A 25,899-nucleotide genomic window follows, 5' to 3' on the forward strand; every position below is an offset into this window, starting at 1 on the left:
ACCTGTTGTAGCAAATGCATTGTGTAGGTTAATCTCATCTAGGTGTGTATTGTGTGTAGCCAGCCGGCTCTGTCTGGCCCTCCCCATGTAATTGCCCCTATTGTGAGGGCACACAGAGCCAGACCCCATAGTGACACAATACACATAGTTACCCCTTGTGAGAGCAGTGTTCTGTCTAGTAAATGCAAAAGACTGAACTGGGCATGCTCCCTAGGGGGCTTCCCATAGGCCCAGTGGGATTAGCTATGATTGGCCCCTCTGGAAGCTGCCTTTGGGTTGGCAGAAGGAGCCAAATCCTGTTTTGGTTTTACGACAGGGGCTGCTCCCTTTCTGGCTACAAAGGTGGCTACCAAGAGTTCCAAGGAGCCTTTTGTCTGGGGTGTAACCTTAGCTACGGCAGGGCCCCCTCCCCTGTGTTCCCTGGAATCTACCTTAGCTGGGGCAAGAAGATTCCCCCCAACTGTGTGTATTTCCCTATTCCCTAAGGAACAAGAGTGCAGGCTGGCTACCACCTACTGGCTTATGGGAACCTGCTGATGGCTACTTGCCATTTCTCCAATAAACGCCTCATCCTGTGATACCAACTGTTTGCTCTTTGGGTCCTGCCCTATGTCTGGGAACTCACGGCCCTGAGGTTGTGACAATACAGCCCTGTGTGTCACTGTAGCGCTGCTGCCTGTACTGCTCTATATACAGCCCTGTGTGTCACTGTAGCGCTGCTGCCTGTACTGCTCTATATACAGCCCTGTGTGTCACTGTAGCGCTGCTGCCTGTACTGCTCTATATACAGCCCTGTGTGTCACTGTAGCGCTGCTGCCTGTACTGCTCTATATACAGCCCTGTGTGTCACTGTAGCGCTGCTGCCTGTACTGCTCTATATACAGCCCTGTGTCTCACTGTAGCGCTGCTGCCTGTACCGCTCTATATACAGCCCTGTGTGTCACTGTAGCGCTGCTGCCTGTACTGCTCTATATACAGCCCTGTGTGTCACTGTAGCGCTGCTGCCTGTACTGCTCTATATACAGCCCTGTGTGTCACTGTAGCGCTGCTGCCTGTACTGCTCTATATACAGCCCTGTGTGTCACTGTAGCGCTGCTGCCTGTACTGCTCTATATACAGCCCTGTGTCTCACTGTAGCGCTGCTGCCTGTACTGCTCTATATACAGCCCTGTGTGTCACTGTAGCGCTGCTGCCTGTACTGCTCTATATACAGCCCTGTGTCTCACTGTAGCGCTGCTGCCTGTACTGCTCTATATACAGCCCTGTGTGTCACTGTAGCGCTGCTGCCTGTACTGCTCTATATACAGCCCTGTGTGTCACTGTAGCGCTGCTGCCTGTACTGCTCTATATACAGCCCTGTGTCTCACTGTAGCGCTGCTGCCTGTACTGCTCTATATACAGCCCTGTGTCACTGTAGCGCTGCTGCCTGTACTGCTCTATATACAGCCCTGTGTGTCACTGTAGCGCTGCTGCCTGTACCGCTCTATATACAGCCCTGTGTCACTGTAGCGCTGCTGCCTGTACCGCTCTATATACAGCCCTGTGTGTCACTGTAGCACTGCTGCCTGTACTGCTCTATATACAGCCCTGTGTCTCACTGTAGCGCTGCTGCCTGTACCGCTCTATATACAGCCCTGTGTGTCACAACCTCAGGGCCGTGAGTTCCCAGACATAGGGCAGGACCCAAAGAGCAAACAGTTGGTATCACAGGATGAGGCGTTTATTGGAGAAATGGCAAGTAGCCATCAGCAGGTTCCCATAAGCCAGTAGGTGGTAGCCAGCCTGCACTCTTGTTCCGTAGGGAATAGGGGAATACACACAGTTGGGGGGAATCTTCTTGCCCCAGCTAAGGTAGATTCCAGGGGAACACAGGGGAGGGGGTCCTGCCGTAGCTAAGGTTACACCCCAGACAAAAGGCTCCTTGGAACTCTTGGCAGCCACCTTTGTAGCCAGAAAGGGAACAGCCCCTGTCGTAAATGCAGAACAGGATTTGACTCCTTCTGCCAACCCAAAGGCAGCTTCCAGAGGGGCCAATCATAGCTAATCCCACTGGGCCTATGGGAAGCCCCCTAGTGAGCATGCCCAGTTCAGTCTTTTGCATTTACTAGACAGAGCACTGCTCTCACAAGGGGTAACTATGTGTATTGTGTCACTATGGGGTCTGGCTCTGTGTGCCCTCACAATAGGGGCAATTACATGGGGAGGGCCAGACAGAGCCGGCTGGCTACACACAATACACACCTAGATAAGATTAACCTACACAATGCATTTGCTACAACAGGTAGGGGGGGGCAGGGGGTACATTTCAGCATAAACAGAAATATCTAATAGTTTCATCCAACTTATACAGTTTGTTATGTCACATGTATATAGAGCAGTACAGGCAGCAGCGCTACAGTGACACACAGGGCTGTATATAGAGCAGTACAGGCAGCAGCGCTACAGTGACACAGGGCTGTATATAGAGCAGTACAGGCAGCAGCGCTACAGTGACACACAGGGCTGTATATAGAGCGGTACAGGCAGCAGCGCTACAGTGACACAGGGCTGTATATAGAGCAGTACAGGCAGCAGCGCTACAGTGACACACAGGGCTGTATATAGAGCGGTACAGGCAGCAGCGCTACAGTGACACACAGGGCTGTATATAGAGCGGTACAGGCAGCAGCGCTACAGTGAGACACAGGGCTGTATATAGAGCGGTACAGGCAGCAGCGCTACAGTGACACACAGGGCTGTATATAGAGCAGTACAGGCAGCAGCACTACAGTGACACAGGGCTGTATATAGAGCAGTACAGGCAGCAGCACTACAGTGACACAGGGCTGTATATAGAGCGGTACAGGCAGCAGCGCTACAGTGACACACAGGGCTGTATATAGAGCAGTACAGGCAGCAGCGCTACAGTGAGACACAGGGCTGTATATAGAGCGGTACAGGCAGCAGCGCTACAGTGACACACAGGGCTGTATATAGAGCAGTACAGGCAGCAGCGCTACAGTGACACACAGGGCTGTATATAGAGCAGTACAGGCAGCAGCGCTACAGTGAGACACAGGGCTGTATATAGAGCGGTACAGGCAGCAGCGCTACAGTGACACACAGGGCTGTATATAGAGCGGTACAGGCAGCAGCGCTACAGTGACACACAGGGCTGTATATAGAGCAGTACAGGCAGCAGCGCTACAGTGACACAGGGCTGTATATAGAGCAGTACAGGCAGCAGCGCTACAGTGACACACAGGGCTGTATATAGAGCGGTACAGGCAGCAGCGCTACAGTGACACAGGGCTGTATATAGAGCAGTACAGGCAGCAGCGCTACAGTGACACACAGGGCTGTATATAGAGCGGTACAGGCAGCAGCGCTACAGTGACACACAGGGCTGTATATAGAGCGGTACAGGCAGCAGCGCTACAGTGAGACACAGGGCTGTATATAGAGCAGTACAGGCAGCAGCGCTACAGTGACACACAGGGCTGTATATAGAGCAGTACAGGCAGCAGCACTACAGTGACACAGGGCTGTATATAGAGCAGTACAGGCAGCAGCGCTACAGTGACACAGGGCTGTATATAGAGCGGTACAGGCAGCAGCGCTACAGTGACACACAGGGCTGTATATAGAGCGGTACAGGCAGCAGCGCTACAGTGACACACAGGGCTGTATATAGAGCGGTACAGGCAGCAGCGCTACAGTGACACAGGGCTGTATATAGAGCAGTACAGGCAGCAGCGCTACAGTGACACACAGGGCTGTATATAGAGCGGTACAGGCAGCAGCGCTACAGTGACACACAGGGCTGTATATAGAGCAGTACAGGCAGCAGCGCTACAGTGACACACAGGGCTGTATATAGAGCGGTACAGGCAGCAGCGCTACAGTGACACACAGGGCTGTATATAGAGCGGTACAGGCAGCAGCGCTACAGTGAGACACAGGGCTGTATATAGAGCGGTACAGGCAGCAGCGCTACAGTGACACACAGGGCTGTATATAGAGCAGTACAGGCAGCAGCACTACAGTGACACAGGGCTGTATATAGAGCAGTACAGGCAGCAGCGCTACAGTGACACAGGGCTGTATATAGAGCGGTACAGGCAGCAGCGCTACAGTGACACACAGGGCTGTATATAGAGCGGTACAGGCAGCAGCGCTACAGTGACACACAGGGCTGTATATAGAGCAGTACAGGCAGCAGCGCTACAGTGACACAGGGCTGTATATAGAGCAGTACAGGCAGCAGCGCTACAGTGACACACAGGGCTGTATATAGAGCAGTACAGGCAGCAGCGCTACAGTGACACACAGGGCTGTATATAGAGCAGTACAGGCAGCAGCGCTACAGTGACACAGGGCTGTATATAGAGCGGTACAGGCAGCAGCGCTACAGTGACACAGGGCTGTATATAGAGCGGTACAGGCAGCAGCGCTACAGTGACACACAGGGCTGTATATAGAGCGGTACAGGCAGCAGCGCTACAGTGACACACAGGGCTGTATATAGAGCGGTACAGGCAGCAGCGCTACAGTGACACAGGGCTGTATATAGAGCAGTACAGGCAGCAGCGCTACAGTGACACACAGGGCTGTATATAGAGCGGTACAGGCAGCAGCGCTACAGTGACACACAGGGCTGTATATAGAGCGGTACAGGCAGCAGCGCTACAGTGACACACAGGGCTGTATATAGAGCAGTACAGGCAGCAGCGCTACAGTGACACAGGGCTGTATATAGAGCGGTACAGGCAGCAGCGCTACAGTGAGACACAGGGCTGTATATAGAGCGGTACAGGCAGCAGCGCTACAGTGACACACAGGGCTGTATATAGAGCGGTACAGGCAGCAGCGCTACAGTGACACACAGGGCTGTATATAGAGCAGTACAGGCAGCAGCGCTACAGTGACACAGGGCTGTATATAGAGCGGTACAGGCAGCAGCGCTACAGTGAGACACAGGGCTGTATATAGAGCAGTACAGGCAGCAGCGCTACAGTGACACACAGGGCTGTATATAGAGCGGTACAGGCAGCAGCGCTACAGTGACACACAGGGCTGTATATAGAGCAGTACAGGCAGCAGCGCTACAGTGACACACAGGGCTGTATATAGAGCGGTACAGGCAGCAGCACGTAAGGGGCGGCGCTAGGGCCCATCCCCCCCCCCCCCCCGGGGCCCCAGTAACCGGCAGCTCGGGTTCCATATACCGCGGAATAACGGAATCGCCACGTACAATCTCCCCTTACCTGCCACTTCCGCCTCCCCAGGTCCCGTTATCTGTTCCCAACCCCGCCCGGCACCGCCACGCTTCCGCCCACCTCTGACGCACTTCCGCTTAACAAGCCGACATCGCCATCTTGGCTGGGGCAGTCGCTCTTTTTGCGGCTGAGTCTATAGAATAAGGGTCCGGGGACCCCCGAGTTTCCCATTAAATCCATAATCACTGGGCCTTATTGCTCCCCCCCCACTGACTGGGCCTTATTGCTCCCCCCCCCCCCACTGACTGGGCCTTATCCCTCTCCCCCCCCCCCCCACCACTGACTGGGCCTTATCCCTCTCTCCCCCACTGACTGGGCCTTATCCCTCTCCCCCCCCCCCCACTGACTGGGCCTTATCCCTCTCTCCCCCCCACTGACTGGGCCTTATCCCTCTCTCCCCCACTGACTGGGCCTTATCCCTCTCCCCCCCCCCCCCCCACTGACTGGGCCTTATCCCTCTCCCCCCCCCCCCCCCCACTGACTGGGCCTTATCCCTCTCCCCCCCCCCCCCCCCCACTGACTGGGCCTTATCCCTCTCTCCCCCACTGACTGGGCCTTATCCCTCTCCCCCCCCCCCCCCCCCCACTGACTGGGGCCTTATCCCTCTCTCCCACACTGACTGGGCCTTATCCCTCTCCCCCCCCCCCCCCCCCCCCCCCACTGACTGGGCCTTATCCCTCTCTCCCACACTGACTGGGCCTTATCCCTCTCTCCCACTGACTGGGCCTTATCCCTCTCCCACACTGACTGGGCCTTATCCCTCTCTCCCCCCCACTGACTGGGCCTTATCCCTCTCTCCCCCCACTGACTGGGCCTTATCCCTCTCTCCCCCACTGACTGGGCCTTATCCCTCTCTCCCACTGACTGGGCCTTATCCCTCTCTCCCACACTGACTGGGCCTTATCCCTCTCTCCCACACTGACTGGGCCTTATCCCTCTCCCCCACTGACTGGGCCTTATCCCTCTCTCCCACACTGACTGGGCCTTATCCCTCTCCCACACTGACTGGGCCTTATCCCTCTCTCCCACTGACTGGGCCTTATCCCTCTCCCCCACTGACTGGGCCTTATCCCTCTCTCCCCCACTGACTGGGCCTTATCCCTCTCTCTCCCACTGACTGGGCCTTATCCCTCTCTCCCACACTGACTGGGCCTTATCCCTCTCCCCCACTGACTGGGCCTTATCCCTCTCTCTCCCACTGACTGGGCCTTATCCCTCTCTCCCACTGACTGGGCCTTATCCCTCTCTCCCACACTGACTGGGCCTTATCCCTCTCTCCCACTGACTGGGCCTTATCCCTCTCCCACACTGACTGGGCCTTATCCCTCTCTCCCCACACTGACTGGGCCTTATCCCTCTCCCACACTGACTGGGCCTTATCCCTCTCTCCCCCACTGACTGGGCCTTATCCCTCTCTCCCACTGACTGGGCCTTATCCCTCTCCCCCACTGACTGGGCCTTATCCCTCTCTCCCACACTGACTGGGCCTTATCCCTCTCTCCCCCACTGACTGGGCCTTATCCCTCTCTCCCACTGACTGGGCCTTATCCCTCTCTCCCCCACTGACTGGGCCTTATCCCTCTCTCCCCCACTGACTGGGCCTTATCCCTCTCTCCCACTGACTGGGCCTTATCCCTCTCTCCCCCACTGACTGGGCCTTATCCCTCTCTCCCCCACTGACTGGGCCTTATCCCTCTCTCCCACTGACTGGGCCTTATCCCTCTCCCCCACTGACTGGGCCTTATCCCTCTCTCCCACTGACTGGGCCTTATCCCTCTCCCCCACTGACTGGGCCTTATCCCTCTCCCCCACTGACTGGGCCTTATCCCTCTCTCCCACACTGACTGGGCCTTATCCCTCTCCCCCACTGACTGGGCCTTATCCCTCTCCCCCACTGACTGGGCCTTATCCCTCTCCCACACTGACTGGGCCTTATCCCTCTCCCCCCCACTGACTGGGCCTTATCCCTCTCTCCCCCACTGACTGGGCCTTATCCCTCTCTCCCACACTGACTGGGCCTTATCCCTCTCCCACACTGACTGGGCCTTATCCCTCTCCCCCCCACTGACTGGGCCTTATCCCTCTCTCCCCACTGACTGGGCCTTATCCCTCTCTCCCACACTGACTGGGCCTTATCCCTCTCCCCCACTGACTGGGCCTTATCCCTCTCCCCCACTGACTGGGCCTTATCCCTCTCTCCCACACTGACTGGGCCTTATCCCTCTCCCCCACTGACTGGGCCTTATCCCTCTCCCACACTGACTGGGCCTTATCCCTCTCTCCCCCACTGACTGGGCCTTATCCCTCTCTCCCCCACTGACTGGGCCTTATCCCTCTCTCCCCCACTGACTGGGCCTTATCCCTCTCTCCCCCACTGACTGGGCCTTATCCCTCTCCCCACACTGACTGGGCCTTATCCCTCTCTCCCCCACTGACTGGGCCTTATCCCTCTCTCCCCCACTGACTGGGCCTTATCCCTCTCCCCACACTGACTGGGCCTTATCCCTCTCTCCCCCACTGACTGGGCCTTATCCCTCTCTCCCCCACTGACTGGGCCTTATCCCTCTCTCCCCCACTGACTGGGCCTTATCCCTCTCTCCCCCACTGACTGGGCCTTATCCCTCTCTCCCCCACTGACTGGGCCTTATCCCTCTCCCCCACTGACTGGGCCTTATCCCTCTCCCCCACTGACTGGGCCTTATCCCTCTCTCCCACACTGACTGGGCCTTATCCCTCTCCCCCACTGACTGGGCCTTATCCCTCTCCCACACTGACTGGGCCTTATCCCTCTCTCCCCCACTGACTGGGCCTTATCCCTCTCTCCCCCACTGACTGGGCCTTATCCCTCTCTCCCACACTGACTGGGCCTTATCCCTCTCTCCCCCACTGACTGGGCCTTATCCCTCTCCCCCCCACTGACTGGGCCTTATCCCTCTCCCCCCCACTGACTGGGCCTTATCCCTCTCCCCCCACTGACTGGGCCTTATCCCTCTCTCCCCCACTGACTGGGCCTTATCCCTCTCTCCCACTGACTGGGCCTTATCCCTCTCTCCCACTGACTGGGCCTTATCCCTCTCTCCCACTGACTGGGCCTTATCCCTCTCCCCCCCACTGACTGGGCCTTATCCCTCTCTCCCCCCACTGACTGGGCCTTATCCCTCTCTCTCCCCCACTGACTGGGCCTTATCCCTCTCCCCCCCCCCCACTGACTGGGCCTTATCCCTCTCTCCCCCACTGACTGGGCTTCATTTCTATACAGAGGGGGTGGCACTCACTGCCCCGTTTGGTGCCAGTTATATATACAGAGGGGGTGGCACTCACTGCCCCGTTTGGTGCCAGTTATATATACGGAGGGGGTGGCACTCACTGCCCCAGTTGGTGCCAGTTAAATATACAGAGGGGGTGGCACTCACTGCCCCAGTTGGTGCCAGTTATATATACGGAGGGGGTGGCACTCACTCCCCCAGTTGGTGCCAGTTATATATACGGAGGGGGTCGCACTCACTGCCCCGTTTGGTGCCAGTTATATATACGGAGGGGGTGGCACTCACTGCCCCGTTTGGTGCCAGTTATATATACGGAGGGGGTCGCACTCACTGCCCGTTGGGTGCCAGTTATATATACGGAGGGGGTGGCACTCACTGCCCCGTTTGGTGCCAGTTATATATACGGAGGGGGTCGCACTCACTGCCCTGTTGGGCGCCAGTAATATATATGGAGGGGGTGGCACTCACTGCCCTGTTGGGCGCCAGTTATATATATGGAGGGGGTGGCACTCACTGCCCTGTTGGGCGCCAGTTATATATACGGAGGGGGTTGCACTCACTGCCCGTTTGGTGCCAGTTATATGTACGGAGGGGGTTGAACTCACTGCCCGTTGGGTGCCAGTTATATATACGGAGGGGGTGGCACTCACTGCCCATTTGGTGCCAGTTATATATATGGAGGGGGTGGCACTCACTGCCCATTTGGTGCCAGTTATATATACGGAGGGGGTGGCACTCACTGCCCATTTGGTGCCAGTTATATATACAGAGGGGGAGGCACTCACTGCCCCGTTTGGTGCCAGTTATATATACGGAGGGGGTGGCACTCACTGCCCATTTGGTGCCAGTTATATATACAGAGGGGGAGGCACTCACTGCCCCAGTTGGTTCCAGTTATATATACGGAGGGGGTGGCACTCACTGCCCATTTGGTGCCAGTTATATATACAGAGGGGGAGGCACTCACTGCCCCAGTTGGTTCCAGTTATATATATGGAGGGGGTGGCACTCACTGCCCCGTTTGGTGCCAGTTATATGTACGGAGGGGGTGGCACTCACTGCCCCGTTGGGTGCCAGTTATATATACGGAGGGGGTGGCACTCACTGCCCATTTGGTGCCAGTTATATATACGGAGGGGGTGGCACTCACTGCCCCGTTTGGTGCCAGTTATATATTTGGAGGGGGTGGCACTCACTGCCCTGTTGGGCGCCAGTTATATATATGGAGGGGGTGGCACTCACTGCCCCGTTTGGTGCCAGTTATATATACGGAGGGGGTGGCACTCACTGCCCTGTTTGGTGCCAGTTATATATACGGAGGGGGTGGCACTCACTGCCCTGTTTGGTGCCAGTTATATATACGGAGGGGGTGGCACTCACTGCCCCGTTTGGTGCCAGTTATATATACGGAGGGAGTGGCACTCACTGCCCCGTTTGGTGCCAGTTATATGTACGGAGGGGGTTGAACTCACTGCCCCGTTGGGTGCCAGTTATATATACGGAGGGGGTGGCTCTCACTGCCCATTTGGTGCCAGTTATATATACGGAGGGGGTGGCACTCACTGCCCCGTTTGATGCCAGTTATATGTACGGAGGGGGTGGCACTCACTGCCCCGTTGGGTGCCAGTTATATATACGGAGGGGGTGGCACTCACTGCCCCGTTTGGTGCCAGTTATATGTACGGAGGGGGTTGCACTCACTGCCCCGTTGGGTGCCAGTTATATATACGGAGGGGGTGGCACTCACTGCCCATTTGGTGCCAGTTATATATACGGAGGGGGTGGCACTCACTGCCCCGTTGGGTGCCAGTTATATATACGGAGGGGGTGGCACTCACTGCCCCGTTTGGTGCCAGTTATATGTACGGAGGGGGTTGCACTCACTGCCCCGTTGGGTGCCAGTTATATATACGGAGGGGGTGGCACTCACTGCCCCGTTTGGTGCTAGTTATATGTACGGAGGGGGTGGCACTCACTGGCCATTTGGTGCCAGTTATATATACGGAGGGGGTGGCACTCACTGCCCCGTTTGGTGCCAGTTATATGTACGGAGGGGGTTGCACTCACTGCCCCGTTGGGTGCCAGTTATATATACGGAGGGGGTGGCACTCACTGCCCCGTTTGGTGCTAGTTATATGTACGGAGGGGGTGGCACTCACTGGCCATTTGGTGCCAGTTATATATACGGAGGGGGTTGCACTCACTGCCCGTTTGGTGCCAATTATATAAGCAGAGGGGGTGGCACTTACTACCTCGTTTGGTGCCAGTTATATATACGGAGGGGGTGGCACTAACTGCCCTGTTTGGTGCCAGTTATATATACGGAGGGGGTGGCACTCACTGCCCTGTTTGGTGCCAGTTATATCTACGGAGGGGGTGGCACTCACTGCCCCTTTTGGTGCCAGTTATATATATGCAGGGGGTGGCACTCACTGCCCCGTTGGGTGCCAGTTATATATAAGGAAGGGGTGGCACTCACTGCCCCTTTTGGTGCCAGTTATATATAAGGAAGGGGTGGCACTCACTGCCCATTTGGTGCCAGTTATATATACGGAGGGGGTGGCACTCACTGCCCCTTTTGGTGCCAGTTATATATACGGAGGGGGTGGCACTCACTGCCCGTTTGGTGGCAGTTATATATACGGAGGGGGTGGCACTCACTGCCCCGTTGGGTGCCAGTTATATATACGGAGGGGGTGGCACTCACTGCCCCGTTGGGTGCCAGTTATATATACGGAGGGGGTGGCACTCACTGCCCCGTTGGGTGCCAGTTATATATACGGAGGGGGTGGCACTCACTGCCCCGTTGGGCGCCAGTTATATATACGGAGGGGGTGGCACTCACTGCCCCGTTGGGTGCCAGTTATATATACGGAGGGGGTGGCACTCACTGCCCTGTTGGGTGCCAGTTATATATACGGAGGGGGTGGCACTCACTGCCCCGTTGGGTGCCAGTTATATATACGGAGGGGGTGGCACTCACTGCCCCGTTGGGCGCCAGTTATATATACGGAGGGGGTGGCACTCACTGCCCCGTTGGGTGCCAGTTATATATACGGAGGGGGTGGCACTCACTGCCCATTTGGTGCCAGTTATATATACGGAGGGGGTGGCACCCACTGCCCTGTCTGTCGGGGAGAGAAGGAGAGAGTTGGGGGTCACTGTGAGACAAAGAGAGAGACTGAGACGGGGAGGGGGGGGCAGATAAGAATATTTTTATTACCAAATTCCCCCTCACCTTGCTAATGTCAGGGTGCCCTTTCTCTCTGCTCAGCCATCCAATCAGAAATCAGCCCATTGTTCCCAGAGTATCAGCTGCTCCGGGGCAGAGATAAGGGGCAGATTAGACACGGAGTCACCTCTGGTTTGTGCCAGACCTGGGGCAGATCTCTCCCGAATCCGGTCCCAAGAGAAGCCTTACCCTGCGCTCCCAGCACCCAGCACCCAGCACCCAGCACCCAGCACCGTAAGCCTAAATATGTCTTCCTACCGGGGGCACGGGGTCTGCATATACTGACAGTAGGTATGGGGCTTGGGGTAATAATACTGGCAGATAGTATATACTGTATATAGTGATCCTACCCCCCTTAACTGCCCCCCCCCCCCAGTGTAACCAATCCCAACTGGGCCAGCCTTTCCCCATAACTGAGCCCATTCCCTTTATCAGCTTAGTCGCTCTTCCCTGTACTTTCTCTATTTCATTACTGCCCCCCTTATATATAGTGACCCCCCCTTAACTGCCCCCCCCCCCCCAGTGTAACCAATCCCAACTGGGCCAGCCTTTCCCCATAACTGAGCCCATTCCCTTTATCAGCTTAGTCGCTCTTCCCTGTACTTTCTCTATTTCATTACTGCCCCCCTTATATATTTATATATAGTGACCCCCCCCCCCTTAACTGCCCCTCCCCAGTGTAACCAATCCCAACTGGGCCAGCCTTTCCCCATAACTGAGCCCATTCCCTTTATCAGCTTAGTCGCTCTTCCCTGTACTTTCTCTATTTCATTACTGCCCCCCCTTATATATAGTGACCCCACCCTTAACTGCCCCCCCCCCCCCCAGTGTAACCAATCCCAACTGGGCCAGCCTTTCCCCATAACTGAGCCCATTCCCTTTATCAGCTTAGTCGGCCCGGCATAGTCTAGATGGGGCAGTACCAGCGCTCTGTAAAGGGGCAGTATAACCCCCTCCCGTGAATCTATACCCCATATAATACAGCACATACCCCTGTTTGCCCCTTGATGCTGCTGCCTGGCATTGTTTGCTACAGCCAAGTTTATTACCCACAACTGCCCCCGGCTCTTTCCCCATTATGGATATGCTCAGTGCATTATACCCATTAGGGTATAAGTGGGGGCAGATTGTTACCCCCAGCTAGATGACCTTACATTTACCCAAACTGAATCCCATCTGCCCCTTAGCCGCCCAGAGTGCCAGGTTGCCCAGACAAGCTGCACCCCCAGTGTCCGACTACTGCACCCCCAGTGTCCGACTACTACACCCCCCCACTGTCCAACTACTGCACCCCCACTGTCCGACTACTACACCCCCACTGTCCGACTACTGCACCCCCACTGTCCGACTACTGCACCCCCAGTGTCCGACTACTGCACCCCCACTGTCCGACTACTGCACCCCCACTGTCCGACTACTACACCCCCACTGTCCGACTACTACACCCCCACTGTCCAACTACTGCACCCCCACTGTCCAACTACTACACCCCCACTGTCCAACTACTGCACCCCCACTGTCCAACTACTGCACCCCCACTGTCCAACTACTGCACCCCCACTGTCCAACTACTGCACCCCCACTGTCCAACTACTGCACCCCCACTGTCCGACTACTGCACCCCCACTGTCCTACTACTGCACCCCCACTGTCCGACTACTACACCCCCACTGTCCGACTACTGCACCCCCACTATCCGACTACTGCACCCCCACTATCCAACTACTGCACCCCCACTGTCCGACTACTACACCCCCACTGTCCGACTACTACACCCCCACTGTCCGACTACTGCACCCCCACTGTCCGACTACTGCACCCCCACTGTCCAACTACTGCACCCCCACTGTCCAACTACTGCACCCCCACTGTCCAACTACTGCACCCCCACTGTCCAACTACTGCACCCCCACTGTCCGACTACTACACCCCCACTGTCCAACTACTGCACCCCCACTATCCAACTACTGCACCCCCACTGTCCGACTACTACACCCCCACTGTCCGACTACTGCACCCCCACTGTCCAACTACTGCACCCCCACTGTCCAACTACTGCACCCCCACTGTCCAACTACTACACCCCCACTGTCCAACTACTGCACCCCCACTGTCCGACTACTACACCCCCACTGTCCAACTACTGCACCCCCACTATCCAACTACTGCACCCCCACTGTCCGACTACTACACCCCCACTGTCCGACTACTGCACCCCCACTGTCCAACTACTGCACCCCCACTGTCCAACTACTGCACCCCCACTGTCCAACTACTGCACCCCCACTGTCCAACTACTGCACCCCCACTGTCCAACTACTGCACCCCCACTGTCCAACTACTGCACCCCCACTGTCCAACTACTGCACCCCCACTGTCCAACTACTGCACCCCCACTGTCCAACTACTGCACCCCCACTGTCCGACTACTACACCCCCACTATCCAACTACTGCACCCCCACTATCCAACTACTGCACCCCCACTGTCCGACTACTGCACCCCCACTGTCCAACTACTACACCCCCACTGTCCAACTACTACACCCCCACTGTCCAACTACTGCACCCGCACTGTCCAACTACTACACCCCCACTGTCCGACTACTGCACCCCCAGTGTCCGACTACTGCACCCCCAGTGTCCGACTACTGCACCCCCACTGTCCAACTACTACACCCCCACTGTCCAACTACTGCACCCCCACTGTCCAACTACTACACCCCCACTGTTTGGGCCTCTGTACATATAAAATGCCCCAGGGCCTGTTTGGGATCCCAGTCTGGACCTGCTCTGTACCAATTGGATTGGTGTATAAGGCCCAGCCTATCGCTCTGCATTGCCCCCTGGGTACCACATCCGCCCCAGTAGTGTATGAGCGGCCCCCGTCACACTTTCTCTGATGCTTCATAACTGCCGGCCGTTAGTAAAAGTGGCAAAGTAATACCCCCTTGTCCCACTGCTTGTGCCCATCCTAAAAGCGGGTAACGGGGGTAACTGGTAACAATACCCCACAGAATGGTTAAATAGAGGCACGGTCAATAAGAGACTCAGAAACATTGCTCACATTCTATCTGCCCTCTCACTGCCCCTCTGTCCCACTGGGTGACCCCAACTGCCACACTGATGAGCCCAACCTACCCTGGGCCTCCTGTAACTACCTGCCACCACCTTGACTTAGTTTACACCAAACACTGCACCCCCCAAAGATCTGTCAGGCAGGTAACTTTGTAATTGCCAATTGTTCCTCCCCTGATCTGCCCCTATTCCTACTCCTAGATACCCTTCAATTCTGTAAAAACCACTCCAACCCACCAATCTCTGTCTGATCTGCCCCTTTGTATCACCAGCCCCTCCCTTTTACCCCACCACCACCCCAGAGATGGATTTTTTTCACCTTCTCCAGAGGTTGCCAATTATTAGCTGACTGGTCACCTGGGTGGTGGACCTTGCCAAATGGGACCCTAAAGAAAGAAAATGCCCCTTGAACACATGCCCCTGGTCCTCCCCAATCATGTCCACTCTTTGTCCACAATCTTTTGCCTTTCCTTATTCCAATGGTTCCCAATCTTCCTGATGCCGTGACCCTTTAATACAGGTTCTCATGTTGTGGTGACCCCCAGCCATAAATTATTCCTAAGGCCATGGGAAATATGTGTTTTCTGATGGTCTTAGACAACCCCCGTTTGCATTTATTGATTCAGTCATACCACGAGGCGCATATAAATCAAATGATGGTAAGTGGGAGGGGCCCCTAACGAGTAGTTTAGATGAGGTGTTCCTCATATCTAAGTAACCTTTTCCTCAGTGGTTGTGGCCAATGAGATGTTGGACAGTGACTCCCATACGTGTGTACAAAGGGTTGGTTGGGACATGGAATAATGTTGGGTTCCAGTGGGCAATTGAAGTGGTGAGTCCATAGGCAAAGTGACCAGAGATAGGCTGCAGGGGCTACTGGGCTACTGGGCTATTTGGTAGATTTAGATCACCAGAGATCAGTAGGATCCAATTCCAGCCTATCACTTCTCTCTTTATTTCCCAGGCAGAGTTATAACAGTCTCTGGCTAAAGGCTTTGTGCTTGATAATGACACAGTTCGGGAAGGCTTGGGAGCCCGTGGCTTATCTCCAATCAGTGAGCCCCATACTATTGGGAATCGTCTCTCAGATCAATGGCTCGGCAACGTTGGACGAAATGGAGTTTGTCAAGAAAAACTTGGACTCTATTGACCGGGAGCTGGCAACAGGGAAGGGCTTGATGCATGATAGTGAGGTCACTAGATGTGAGGATGACATCACAGTCGTCTATCAGCAGCTGACCGCGGTTGTCCGGGCAGAGAAGTCCTACACCGGGCGTGAGAGGGAAGTGTTCCTGCAGTACATGCAAGATTACAAGATAGAGAGGCAACTGAACGCCTTGTACAACCGACTTCTCGGCGTGTCCGTCTTAGCAGAACAGCCCACTCTTCTCCAACTGGTCATAAAGGACCACCGTCCCCGCCGGTGGGAAATGATTGCCTTCTGCCAGAGGGTCAACTTCGTCCTGGCCACCGGCCTTCTGTCTCTCTTCGTTCATGGATCTCTGACTGGCCGAGACGTGCAGCTGATGATGGGGAGATGGACCGATAAGATGACCGTTCTGTATCGAAGAATGGAAGACACCTCGCGGGACTGCGCATCTTATTTCAAGGAACAGGCCCAAGAGGACGTGGAGAACTTTTTGTCGGCCAATGAGACTCTCAAGGATCAAGAGAAAGCAGCTACAATTCTGAAGATGCTGGAGAAGAATTACGACTGGCTACGTTGGGCAGTGATGGTATCTCAGCCAAGTGGGGAGAAGTCTGCCGAGGTCTTAGTCAAGGGCAACTACATCTCAGTAAGAGGGGAGTGTGGGACTCAAGTGGTAGCTTGTTACAGCGAGAGCCCGGCTTCCTTGGACCGGTCAAAAACTCACCAGCTAATCGGGGAATTAGAATGGAAGATCCCAAACCCACCCCCTGATGTCTATGCCAACATTGAGGCAGAACCTGGTTATGCCAAGCGATATTTGGCCCAACGAATGCTCCAGAAACTCTCCGAGGGCTTGGGAAAGGGGGTAACTATACACACGGTACCCGGAAAGCTAGAGGTTGCTGGGAATTTCCCCCAGGCCTCCTTCACTGTGTATGAGTACAAGCACCGAATGGCATCTGGTACCGTCTGTATCTTTGGGTGATGGCGTAACAGATGGTAACGTACATAATGTAGTGCCACCGTGAGTCCTACTGGTTCCTCAGGTTCTCTCACTGGTTGGTCCATTCCCTTTGATACATATCATAACGTCGAATGTGAAACGAATATTAAATATCATTAAAAATACTGATCAGTTTCTGTAAATCACTTGTTTGATTTTATTGGGTCACTTCTTGATCCAGAAGAGGCAGTTTGGGATATAACAACTGGGGGAAAGATGAAGAGGGTAAAGAAGAGGCAGTTTGGGATATAACAACTGGGGGAAAGATGAAGAGGGTAAAGAAGAGGCAGAAGGTGAAGGCCAGGGTGTAATGAGTAAGAAGAGAGACAGTAACCCATAGGGATAGACAGCAGATAGGGATAGAGAGTGGGGGCAAGGCAGGAACCAGCAGTAACGGGGCAATTAGCTCAAACAGTCCAAGAACCGTTCTGCAATGTTCCCAGGCTTGGGAGGCTCAGTAGAAGACACCAACTCTTCCACATCCTTGTAATGGTAGAACAACGGCCCTTGGAAGATGAAGAGCCCATTGAAGTTGCACATAGCGCTGTCCACCTGAGAGTGGGAGATGGTTCTCTCTCGTGCCGGGGAGCGGGGGCTCTGCTGGAGGTCCACCATCCGGAGCTCATTATCTGGACATGGAGGAATTGACAGGTGAAAGCCTCTTATCCGCAGGTACAACCCCCCCCCCCCATTACTGGGGCTCCCACATATACTGGGAGTGTACTCGGCGCCCCATTGTACCCCGAGCACTCTACTCACACTCACCTCTGATCACGTACAGCTCACTAGAGTGAGGGCAGGTAAAGGCGGCATCAATCTCTGTCACCCCCAGTTCATCTATCAGGGGCTTGGGGTACCCCAATACTGGGATATAGATTTGATCCGACAGATAAATAACGACTTGGGAGCCCTAGGAGGAAAGAGAGGAGATCAGTGTCCTCAGTTGTCTTCCAACTCCCCCAAATGCACACGTTGAGGGGCTGCTCTCTCTCTAGTTAATCCTGCGCTCTCTCTAGCCAATCCCGCGCTCTCTCTAGCCAATCCCGCGCTCTCTCTAGCCAATCCTGCGCTCTCTCTAGCCAATCCTGCGCTCTTCTCAGGCACTTCCAAAATAGCACCATGTAGTGATCTGCCCCGTCTGTTGCCCCCCCAACATGTCACTTACCCGCACTTTATCTTTGAATCATGGGGAATCACAAGGGCTCATTTACAACCCCAGGTGCAGTGGGCAAAATGGGCAATTTCTAGTGCAATCTCTATCTTTTTCCCATGATGCATTTTTTTGGCAAAATTGCAGTATTGTTGTGTGTGTCAGGGGCGACGTTCAAATGAAAGCAATTGTGATTGGTCTAGGGGTGTCAGTAGCTCCAGGGATCCTCTGAGCCAATAGGAGCAGAATGATGGCTGCTCATGGCCTAGGGGTCCGGGAGTCTTTATTTAAGTCACATGGCCTAGGGGTCCGGGAGTCTTAATTTAAGTCACATGGCCTAGGGGTCCTGGAGTCTTTATTTAAGTCACATGGCCTAGGGGTCCGGGAGTCTTTAAGTCACATGGCCTAGGGGTCCGGGAGTCTTTATTTAAGTCACATGGCCTAGGGGTCCGGGAGTCTTTATTTAAGTCACATGGCCTAGGGGTCCGGGAGTCTTTAAGTCACATGGCCTAGGGGTCCGGGAGTCTTTATTTAAGTCACATGGCCTAGGGGTCCGGGAGTCTTTAAGTCACATGGCCTAGGGGTCCGGGAGTCTTTATTTAAGTCACATGGCCTAGGGGTCCGGGAGTCTTTATTTAAGTCACATGGCCTAGGGGTCCGGGAGTCTTTAAGTCACATGGCCTAGGGGTCCGGGAGTCTTTATTTAAGTCACATGGCCTAGGGGTCCGGGAGTCTTTAAGTCACATGGCCTAGGGGTCCGGGAGTCTTTATTTAAGTCACATGGCCTAGGGGTCCGGGAGTCTTTAAGTCACATGGCCTAGGGGTCCGGGAGTCTTTATTTAAGTCACATGGCCTCGGTTCCCAGGGCAAACGTTCCTCGCTCAGTATTTTAAAGGCCAAGTTACCTGAATAAAGTACATCTTGTTTTCCCAGCTGAACGCGGCATCCACAGCTCCATGCAGGTCCCTCCAGGTGTGGCTGAGAGGCCACGGGTGCCACCCATCCTTATTGTCGTCTGTACGAAAGTACCAGCCCCCTACAGCCAGGGATGTTGTGAGTCAATGAGTTTATTATTCCCCTCCGAGCAGCACTCACTTCTTAATGAGTGTCCCTCAGATTCCCTCATCCCCACACTCAGTAGCTCATACAGGGCACAATATCCCCAGGAGCAGATGGTTCATTGTGCCCATAGTTCCTCCTTATACCCACCATAGATCCATACCCACCATAGATCCATACCCACCATAGATCCATACCCACCATAGATCCATACCCACCATAGATCCATACCCACCATAGATCCATACCCACCTCGGAAAGCATACATCCGGCCCTTATCATCAGAACTGAACGCCTCAAATGATTGGCCGCTGCACCGGTTCTTAATGGCCATCAGAGTGGCGTTCTGCCGGACATTGTGCCCATGGCCTGTGTGCACAGAGACAAATAACCTTAATGATCTTTACAAGATGTGCTCGCCGTGGTTGAGTGTCAGTGATTTTGTATAAGTTAGAGAGTTGATCATCTGGCAGTCTGTCTAGAAGGTTTAATGAACATTAAGGATACATTCCTCCCAGAGTTCCTTCATTGACTACTTGTGCAGCTTTCTGCATGGAAAACATATCCTGAATTCTCTACAGGCTTCTTGGTTTCCTACCTACTCCTGCAGGTTCCTCCATAGGCTTCTTGGTTTCCTACCTACTCCTGCAGGTTCCTTCATAGGCTTCTTGATTTCCTACCTACTCCTGCAGGTTCCTTCTTCGGCTTCTTGATTTCCTACCTACTCCTGCAGGATCCTTCATAGGCTTATTGATTTCCTACCTACTCCTGCAGGTTCCTTCTTAGGCTTCTTGATTTCCTACCTACTCCTGCAGGTTCCTTCATAGGCTTATTGATTTCCTACCTACTCCTGCAGGATCCTTCTAAGGCTTCTTGATTTCCTACCTACTCCTGCAGGTTCCTTCATAGGCTTCTTGATTTCCTACCTACTCCCGCAGGTTCCTTCTTAGGCTTCTTGATTTCCTACCTACTCCTGCAGGTTCCTTCATAGGCTTCTTGATCTCCTCCCTACTCCTGCAGGTTCCTTCAAAGGCTTCTTGATTTCCTACCTACTCCTGCAGGTTCCTTCTTAGGCTTCTTAATTTCCTACCTACTCCTGCAGGTTCCTTCTTAGGCTTCTTGATTTCCTACCTACTCCTGCAGGTTCCTTCATAGGCTTCTTGGTTTCCTACCTACTCCTGCAGGTTCCTTCATAGGCTTCTTGATTTCCTACCTACTCCTGCAGGTTCCTTCTTAGGCTTCTTGATTTCCTCCCTACTCCTGCAGGTTCCTTCTTAGGCTTCTTGATTTCCTCCCTACTCCTGCAGGTTCCTCCTTAAGCTTCTTGATTTCCTCCCTACTCCTGCAGGTTCCTTCTTAGGCTTCTTGATTTCCTCCCTACTCCTGCAGGTTCCTTCTTAGGCTTCTTGATTTCCTACCTACTCCTGCAGGTTCCTTCTTAGGCTTCTTGATTTCCTCCCTACTCCTGCAGGTTCCTTCTTAGGCTTATTGATTTCCTACCTACTCCTGCAGGATCCTTCATAGGCTTATTGATTTCCTACCTACTCCTGCAGGATCCTTCATAGGCTTATTGATTTCCTACCTACTCCTGCAGGTTCCTTCTTAGGCTTCTTGATTTCCTACCTACTCCTGCAGGATCCTTCATAGGCTTATTGATTTCCTACCTACTCCTGCAGGTTCCTTCTTAGGCTTCTTGATTTCCTACCTACTCCTGCAGGTTCCTTCTTAGGCTTCTTGATTTCCTACCTACTCCTGCAGGATCCTTCATAGGCTTATTGATTTCCTACCTACTCCTGCAGGTTCCTTCTTCGGCTTCTTGATTTCCTACCTACTCCTGCAGGATCCTTCATAGGCTTATTGATTTCCTACCTACTCCTGCAGGTTCCTTCTTAGGCTTCTTGATTTCCTACCTACTCCTGCAGGTTCCTTCATAGGCTTATTGATTTCCTACCTACTCCTGCAGGATCCTTCTTAGGCTTCTTGATTTCCTACCTACTCCTGCAGGTTCCTTCATAGGCTTCTTGATTTCCTACCTACTCCCGCAGGTTCCTTCTTAGGCTTCTTGATTTCCTACCTACTCCTGCAGGTTCCTTCATAGGCTTCTTGATCTCCTCCCTACTCCTGCAGGTTCCTTCAAAGGCTTCTTGATTTCCTACCTACTCCTGCAGGTTCCTTCTTAGGCTTCTTAATTTCCTACCTACTCCTGCAGGTTCCTTCTTAGGCTTCTTGATTTCCTACCTACTCCTGCAGGTTCCTTCATAGGCTTCTTGGTTTCCTACCTACTCCTGCAGGTTCCTTCATAGGCTTCTTGATTTCCTACCTACTCCTGCAGGTTCCTTCTTAGGCTTCTTGATTTCCTACCTACTCCTGCAGGTTCCTTCATAGGCTTCTTGATTTCCTCCCTACTCCTGCAGGTTCCTTCTTAGGCTTCTTGATTTCCTCCCTACTCCTGCAGGTTCCTCCTTAAGCTTCTTGATTTCCTCCCTACTCCTGCAGGTTCCTTCTTAGGCTTCTTGATTTCCTCCCTACTCCTGCAGGTTCCTTCTTAGGCTTCTTGATTTCCTCCCTACTCCTGCAGGTTCCTTCTTAGGCTTCTTGATTTCCTCCCTACTCCTGCAGGTTCCTTCTTAGGCTTCTTGATTTCCTACCTACTCCTGCAGGATCCTTCATAGGCTTATTGATTTCCTACCTACTCCTGCAGGTTCCTTCAAAGGCTTCTTGATTTCCTACCTACTCCTGCAGGTTCCTTCATAGGCTTCTTGATTTCCTACCTACTCCTGCAGGTTCCTTCATAGGCTTCTTGGTTTCCTACCTACTCCTGCAGGTTCCTTCATAGGCTTCTTGGTTTCCTACCTACTCCTGCAGGTTCCTCCATAGTCTTCTTGATTTCCTACCTACTCCTGCAGGTTCCTTCTTAGGCTTCTTGATTTCCTACCTACTCCTGCAGGATCCTTCTTAGGCTTCTTGATTTCCTACCTACTCCTGCAGGTTCCTTCTTAGGCTTCTTGATTTCCTACCTACTCCTGCAGGATCCTTCATAGGCTTCTTGATTTCCTACCTACTCCTGCAGGATCCTTCATAGGCGTATTGATTTCCTACCTACTCCTGCAGATTCCTTCAAAGGTTTCTTGATTTCCTACCTACTCCTTCAGGTTCCTTCATAGTCTTCTTGATTTCGTACCTACTCCTGCAGGTTCTTTCAAAGGCTTGTTGATTTCCTACCTACTCCTGCAGGATCCTTCATAGGCTTATTGATTTCCTACCTACTCCTGCAGGTTCCTTCATAGTCTTCTTGATTTCCTACCTACTCCTGCAGGATTGTTCATAGGCTTCTTGATTTCCTACCTACTCCTGCAGGTTCCTTCAAAGGCTTCTTGATTTCCTACCTACTCCTACAGGTTCCTTCAAAGGCTTCTTGATTTCCTACCTACTCCTGCAGGTTCCTTCATAGTCTTCTTGATTTCCTACCTACTCCTGCAGGATCGTTCATAGGCTTCTTGATTTCCTACCTACTCCTGCAGGTTCCTTCAAAGGCTTCTTGATTTCCTACCTACTCCTGCAGGTTCCTCCATAGGCTTCTTGATTTCCTACCTACTCCTGCAGGTTCCTTCTTAGGCTTCTTGATTTCCTACCTACTCCTGCAGGTTCCTTCATAGGCTTCTTGATTTCCTCCCTACTCGTGCAGGTTCCTTCTTAGGCTTCTTGATTTCCTACCTACTCCTGCAGGTTCCTCCTTAGGCTTCTTGATTTCCTCCCTACTCGTGCAGGTTCCTTCTTAGGCTTCTTGATTTCCTCCCTACTCCTGCAGGTTCCTTCTTAGGCTTCTTGATTTCCTCCCTACTCCTGCAGGTTCCTTCTTAGGCTTCTTGATTTCCTCCCTACTCCTGCAGGTTCCTTCTTAGGCTTCTTGATTTCCTCCCTACTCCTGCAGGTTCCTTCTTAGGCTTCTTGATTTCCTACCTACTCCTGCAGGATCCTTCATAGGCTTCTTGATTTCCTACCTACTCCTGCAGGTTCCTTCAAAGGCTTCTTGATTTCCTACCTACTCCTGCAGGTTCCTTCATAGGCTTCTTGGTTTCCTACCTACTCCTGCAGGTTCCTTCATAGGCTTCTTGGTTTCCTACCTACTCCTGCAGGTTCCTCCATAGTCTTCTTGATTTCCTACCTACTCCTGCAGGTTCCTTCTTAGGCTTCTTGATTTCCTACCTACTCCTGCAGGATCCTTCTTAGGCTTCTTGATTTCCTCCCTACTCCTGCAGGTTCCTTCTTAGGCTTCTTGATTTCCTACCTACTCCTGCAGGATCCTTCATAGGCTTATTGATTTCCTACCTACTCCTGCAGGTTCCTTCAAAGGCTTCTTGATTTCCTACCTACTCCTGCAGGTTCCTTCATAGGCTTCTTGGTTTCCTACCTACTCCTGCAGGTTCCTTCATAGGCTTCTTGGTTTCCTACCTACTCCTGCAGGTTCCTCCATAGTCTTCTTGATTTCCTACCTACTCCTGCAGGTTCCTTCATAGGCGTATTGATTTCCTACCTACTCCTGCAGGATCCTTCATAGGCTTCTTGATTTCCTACCTACTCCTGCAGGTTCCTTCTTAGGCTTCTTAATTTCCTACCTACTCCTGCAGGATCCTTCATAGGCGTATTGATTTCCTACCTACTCCTGCAGATTCCTTCAAAGGTTTCTTGATTTCCTACCTACTCCTGCAGGATCCTTCATAGGCTTCTTGATTTCCTACCTACTCCTGCAGGTTCCTTCTTAGGCTTCTTAATTTCCTACCTACTCCTGCAGGATCCTTCATAGGCGTATTGATTTCCTACCTACTCCTGCAGATTCCTTCAAAGGTTTCTTGATTTCCTACCTACTCCTGCAGGTTCTTTCAAAGGCTTGTTGATTTCCTACCTACTCCTGCAGGATCCTTCATAGGCTTATTGATTTCCTACCTACTCCTGCAGGTTCCTTCATAGTCTTCTTGATTTCCTACCTACTCCTGCAGGATTGTTCATAGGCTTCTTGATTTCCTACCTACTCCTGCAGGTTCCTTCAAAGGCTTCTTGATTTCCTACCTACTCCTGCAGGTTCCTTCAAAGGCTTCTTGATTTCCTACCTACTCCTGCAGGTTCCTTCATAGTCTTCTTGATTTCCTACCTACTCCTGCAGGATCGTTTATAGTCTTCTTGATTTCCTACCTACTCCTGCAGGTTCCTTCATAGGCTTCTTGATTTCCTACCTACTCCTGGAGGTTCCTTCATAGTCTTCTTGATTTTCTACCTACTCCTGCAGGTTCCTTCTTAGGCTTCTTGATTTCCTACCTACTCCTGCAGGTTCCTTCATAGGCTTCTTGATTTCCTACCTACTCCTGCAGGGCTTGTTTGTACACAAGTAGCTACTCCCCTCTGATACCCAACTGTCTCGTAGTGCCCATGGCTTTCCTTTGAAAAATATCTCACCTCTTCCGGGGCACCTCACGAAGTAGTCCCGCGTGTCCAGTGGCCTGGCTGAGAGCACCTCTCCGCTCACGGGGTTGAATCGAGTAAAGTTGATCCCATTGAAGCAGTAATATCTCTCCAGCCATCGCACTGCGGCGGTGCAATTGCCCACAGCTGCCCACTGACGCTGCTTCACTGGCGGCACCTCCTGGGGGCTGTAAATATACACGGTGTCCCCTGTGGGAGATAAATGGCTGAGAAGTGGCTATAAACCCTGTAAAGGCAGATTCACTACTGGTACCAGTATTATTCTGATACTTCCATGCCAGTGCCACTCTCTATAAACTCCCATACCCCCGGCCAATCAGATCATAGCACTGCCAGTGCCACTCTCTATAAACTCCCATACCCCCGGCCAATCATATCATAGCACTGCCAGTGCCACTCTCTATAAACTCCCAAACCCCTGGCCAATCAGATCATAGCATTCATGGTGCCAGTAGGACAGGGATATTGGCATCAATGTGGTACCAACCCTTGAAGAAGATGGCGCTGTCGGCCTTGCACTCCCCCGAGTGACATTCCACTGCCGAGTCGAGGTTCCCGGGGACCCCTGGGAATTCTTGGCTGATGGGACGTGGGAAACCCGCTAGCAGGGACCCCTCAAAGTAACAAAATACGTTGGAACCCTGCAGGGGCAGATAGATAGCATGAGGGGGCGCTATTTCCCAAACTTGCTCATATGTTACCCTACTAGGGGGCAGAGTTCAGTACAAGGGGGGTAGAATAGGGAATGTGTTTGGGAAGTGTATTTGCCCAGGGGCAGAGGTGGGTATCTCCCCAGCAGGGGGCACCCTACAGTACAAGGGGGGTAGAATAGGGAATGTGTTTGGGAAGTGTATTTGCCCAGGGGCAGAGGTGGGTATCTCCCCAGCAGGGGGCACCCTACAGTACAAGGGGGGTAGAATAGGGAATGTGTTTGGGAAGTGTATTTGCCCAGGGGCAGAGGTGGGTATCTCCCCAGCAGGGGGCACCCTACAGTACAGGGGGGGTAGAATAGGGAATGTGTTTGGGAAGTGTATTTGCCCAGGGGCAGAGGTGGGTATCTCCCCAGCAGGGGGCACCCTACAGTCCAGGGGGGGTAGAATAGGGAATGTGTTTGGGAAGTGTATTTGCCAAGGGGAAGAGGTGGGTATCTCCCCAGCAGGGGGCACCCTACAGTACAGGGGGGGTAGAATAGGGAATGTGTTTGGGAAGTGTATTTGCCAAGGGGAA

The 25,899-nt window shown here is 53.2% G+C and overlaps 3 protein-coding genes across 7 annotated transcripts in view; 1 reads left to right on the top strand and 2 right to left on the bottom strand.

The window, feature by feature from the left end:
- Positions 1 to 5,331, bottom strand: part of apbb1 (amyloid beta precursor protein binding family B member 1) — a 43,267-nt gene extending 37,936 nt beyond the window's left edge. Inside the window, exon 1 of the mRNA XM_031896273.1 lies at positions 5,247 to 5,331. The gene's annotated coding sequence lies outside the window, so the exon portion shown is untranslated. The remainder of the gene's footprint in view (positions 1 to 5,246) is intronic.
- A 6,564-nt stretch (positions 5,332 to 11,895) lies between these two features.
- Positions 11,896 to 17,125, top strand: LOC101731610. 3 transcript variants are annotated; one of them, XM_031897449.1, is made up of 2 exons: positions 11,896 to 11,990; positions 15,797 to 17,125. In XM_031897449.1, the coding sequence occupies exon 2, from the start codon at positions 15,840 to 15,842 to the stop codon at positions 16,965 to 16,967; it is 1,128 nt and encodes a 375-aa protein (XP_031753309.1). In that variant the 5' UTR covers positions 11,896 to 11,990; positions 15,797 to 15,839; the 3' UTR covers positions 16,968 to 17,125. The 3 variants fall into 3 exon arrangements, with proteins under 3 accessions (XP_031753309.1, XP_031753311.1, XP_031753310.1); XM_031897451.1 differs by having other exon boundaries at positions 15,801 to 17,125; XM_031897450.1 differs by having other exon boundaries at positions 11,899 to 11,983.
- The window catches only part of hpx (hemopexin), a 29,531-nt gene continuing 20,750 nt past the window's right edge, over positions 17,119 to 25,899 (bottom strand). For all 3 annotated transcript variants that reach the window (XM_031897446.1, XM_031897447.1, XM_031897448.1), the window contains 6 exons: positions 25,160 to 25,313; positions 24,646 to 24,861; positions 19,447 to 19,563; positions 19,041 to 19,171; positions 17,751 to 17,895; positions 17,119 to 17,614 (listed from right to left, as the gene is read on the bottom strand). In XM_031897446.1, coding sequence (XP_031753306.1) covers positions 17,388 to 17,614; positions 17,751 to 17,895; positions 19,041 to 19,171; positions 19,447 to 19,563; positions 24,646 to 24,861; positions 25,160 to 25,313 — 990 coding nt within the window. In that variant the 3' untranslated portion in view covers positions 17,119 to 17,387. The remainder of the gene's footprint in view (positions 17,615 to 17,750; positions 17,896 to 19,040; positions 19,172 to 19,446; positions 19,564 to 24,645; positions 24,862 to 25,159; positions 25,314 to 25,899) is intronic.

This window comes from Xenopus tropicalis, chromosome 2 (assembly GCF_000004195.4).
Source record: "Xenopus tropicalis strain Nigerian chromosome 2, UCB_Xtro_10.0, whole genome shotgun sequence".
In the NCBI taxonomy this organism is placed as follows: domain Eukaryota; kingdom Metazoa; phylum Chordata; class Amphibia; order Anura; family Pipidae; genus Xenopus; species Xenopus tropicalis.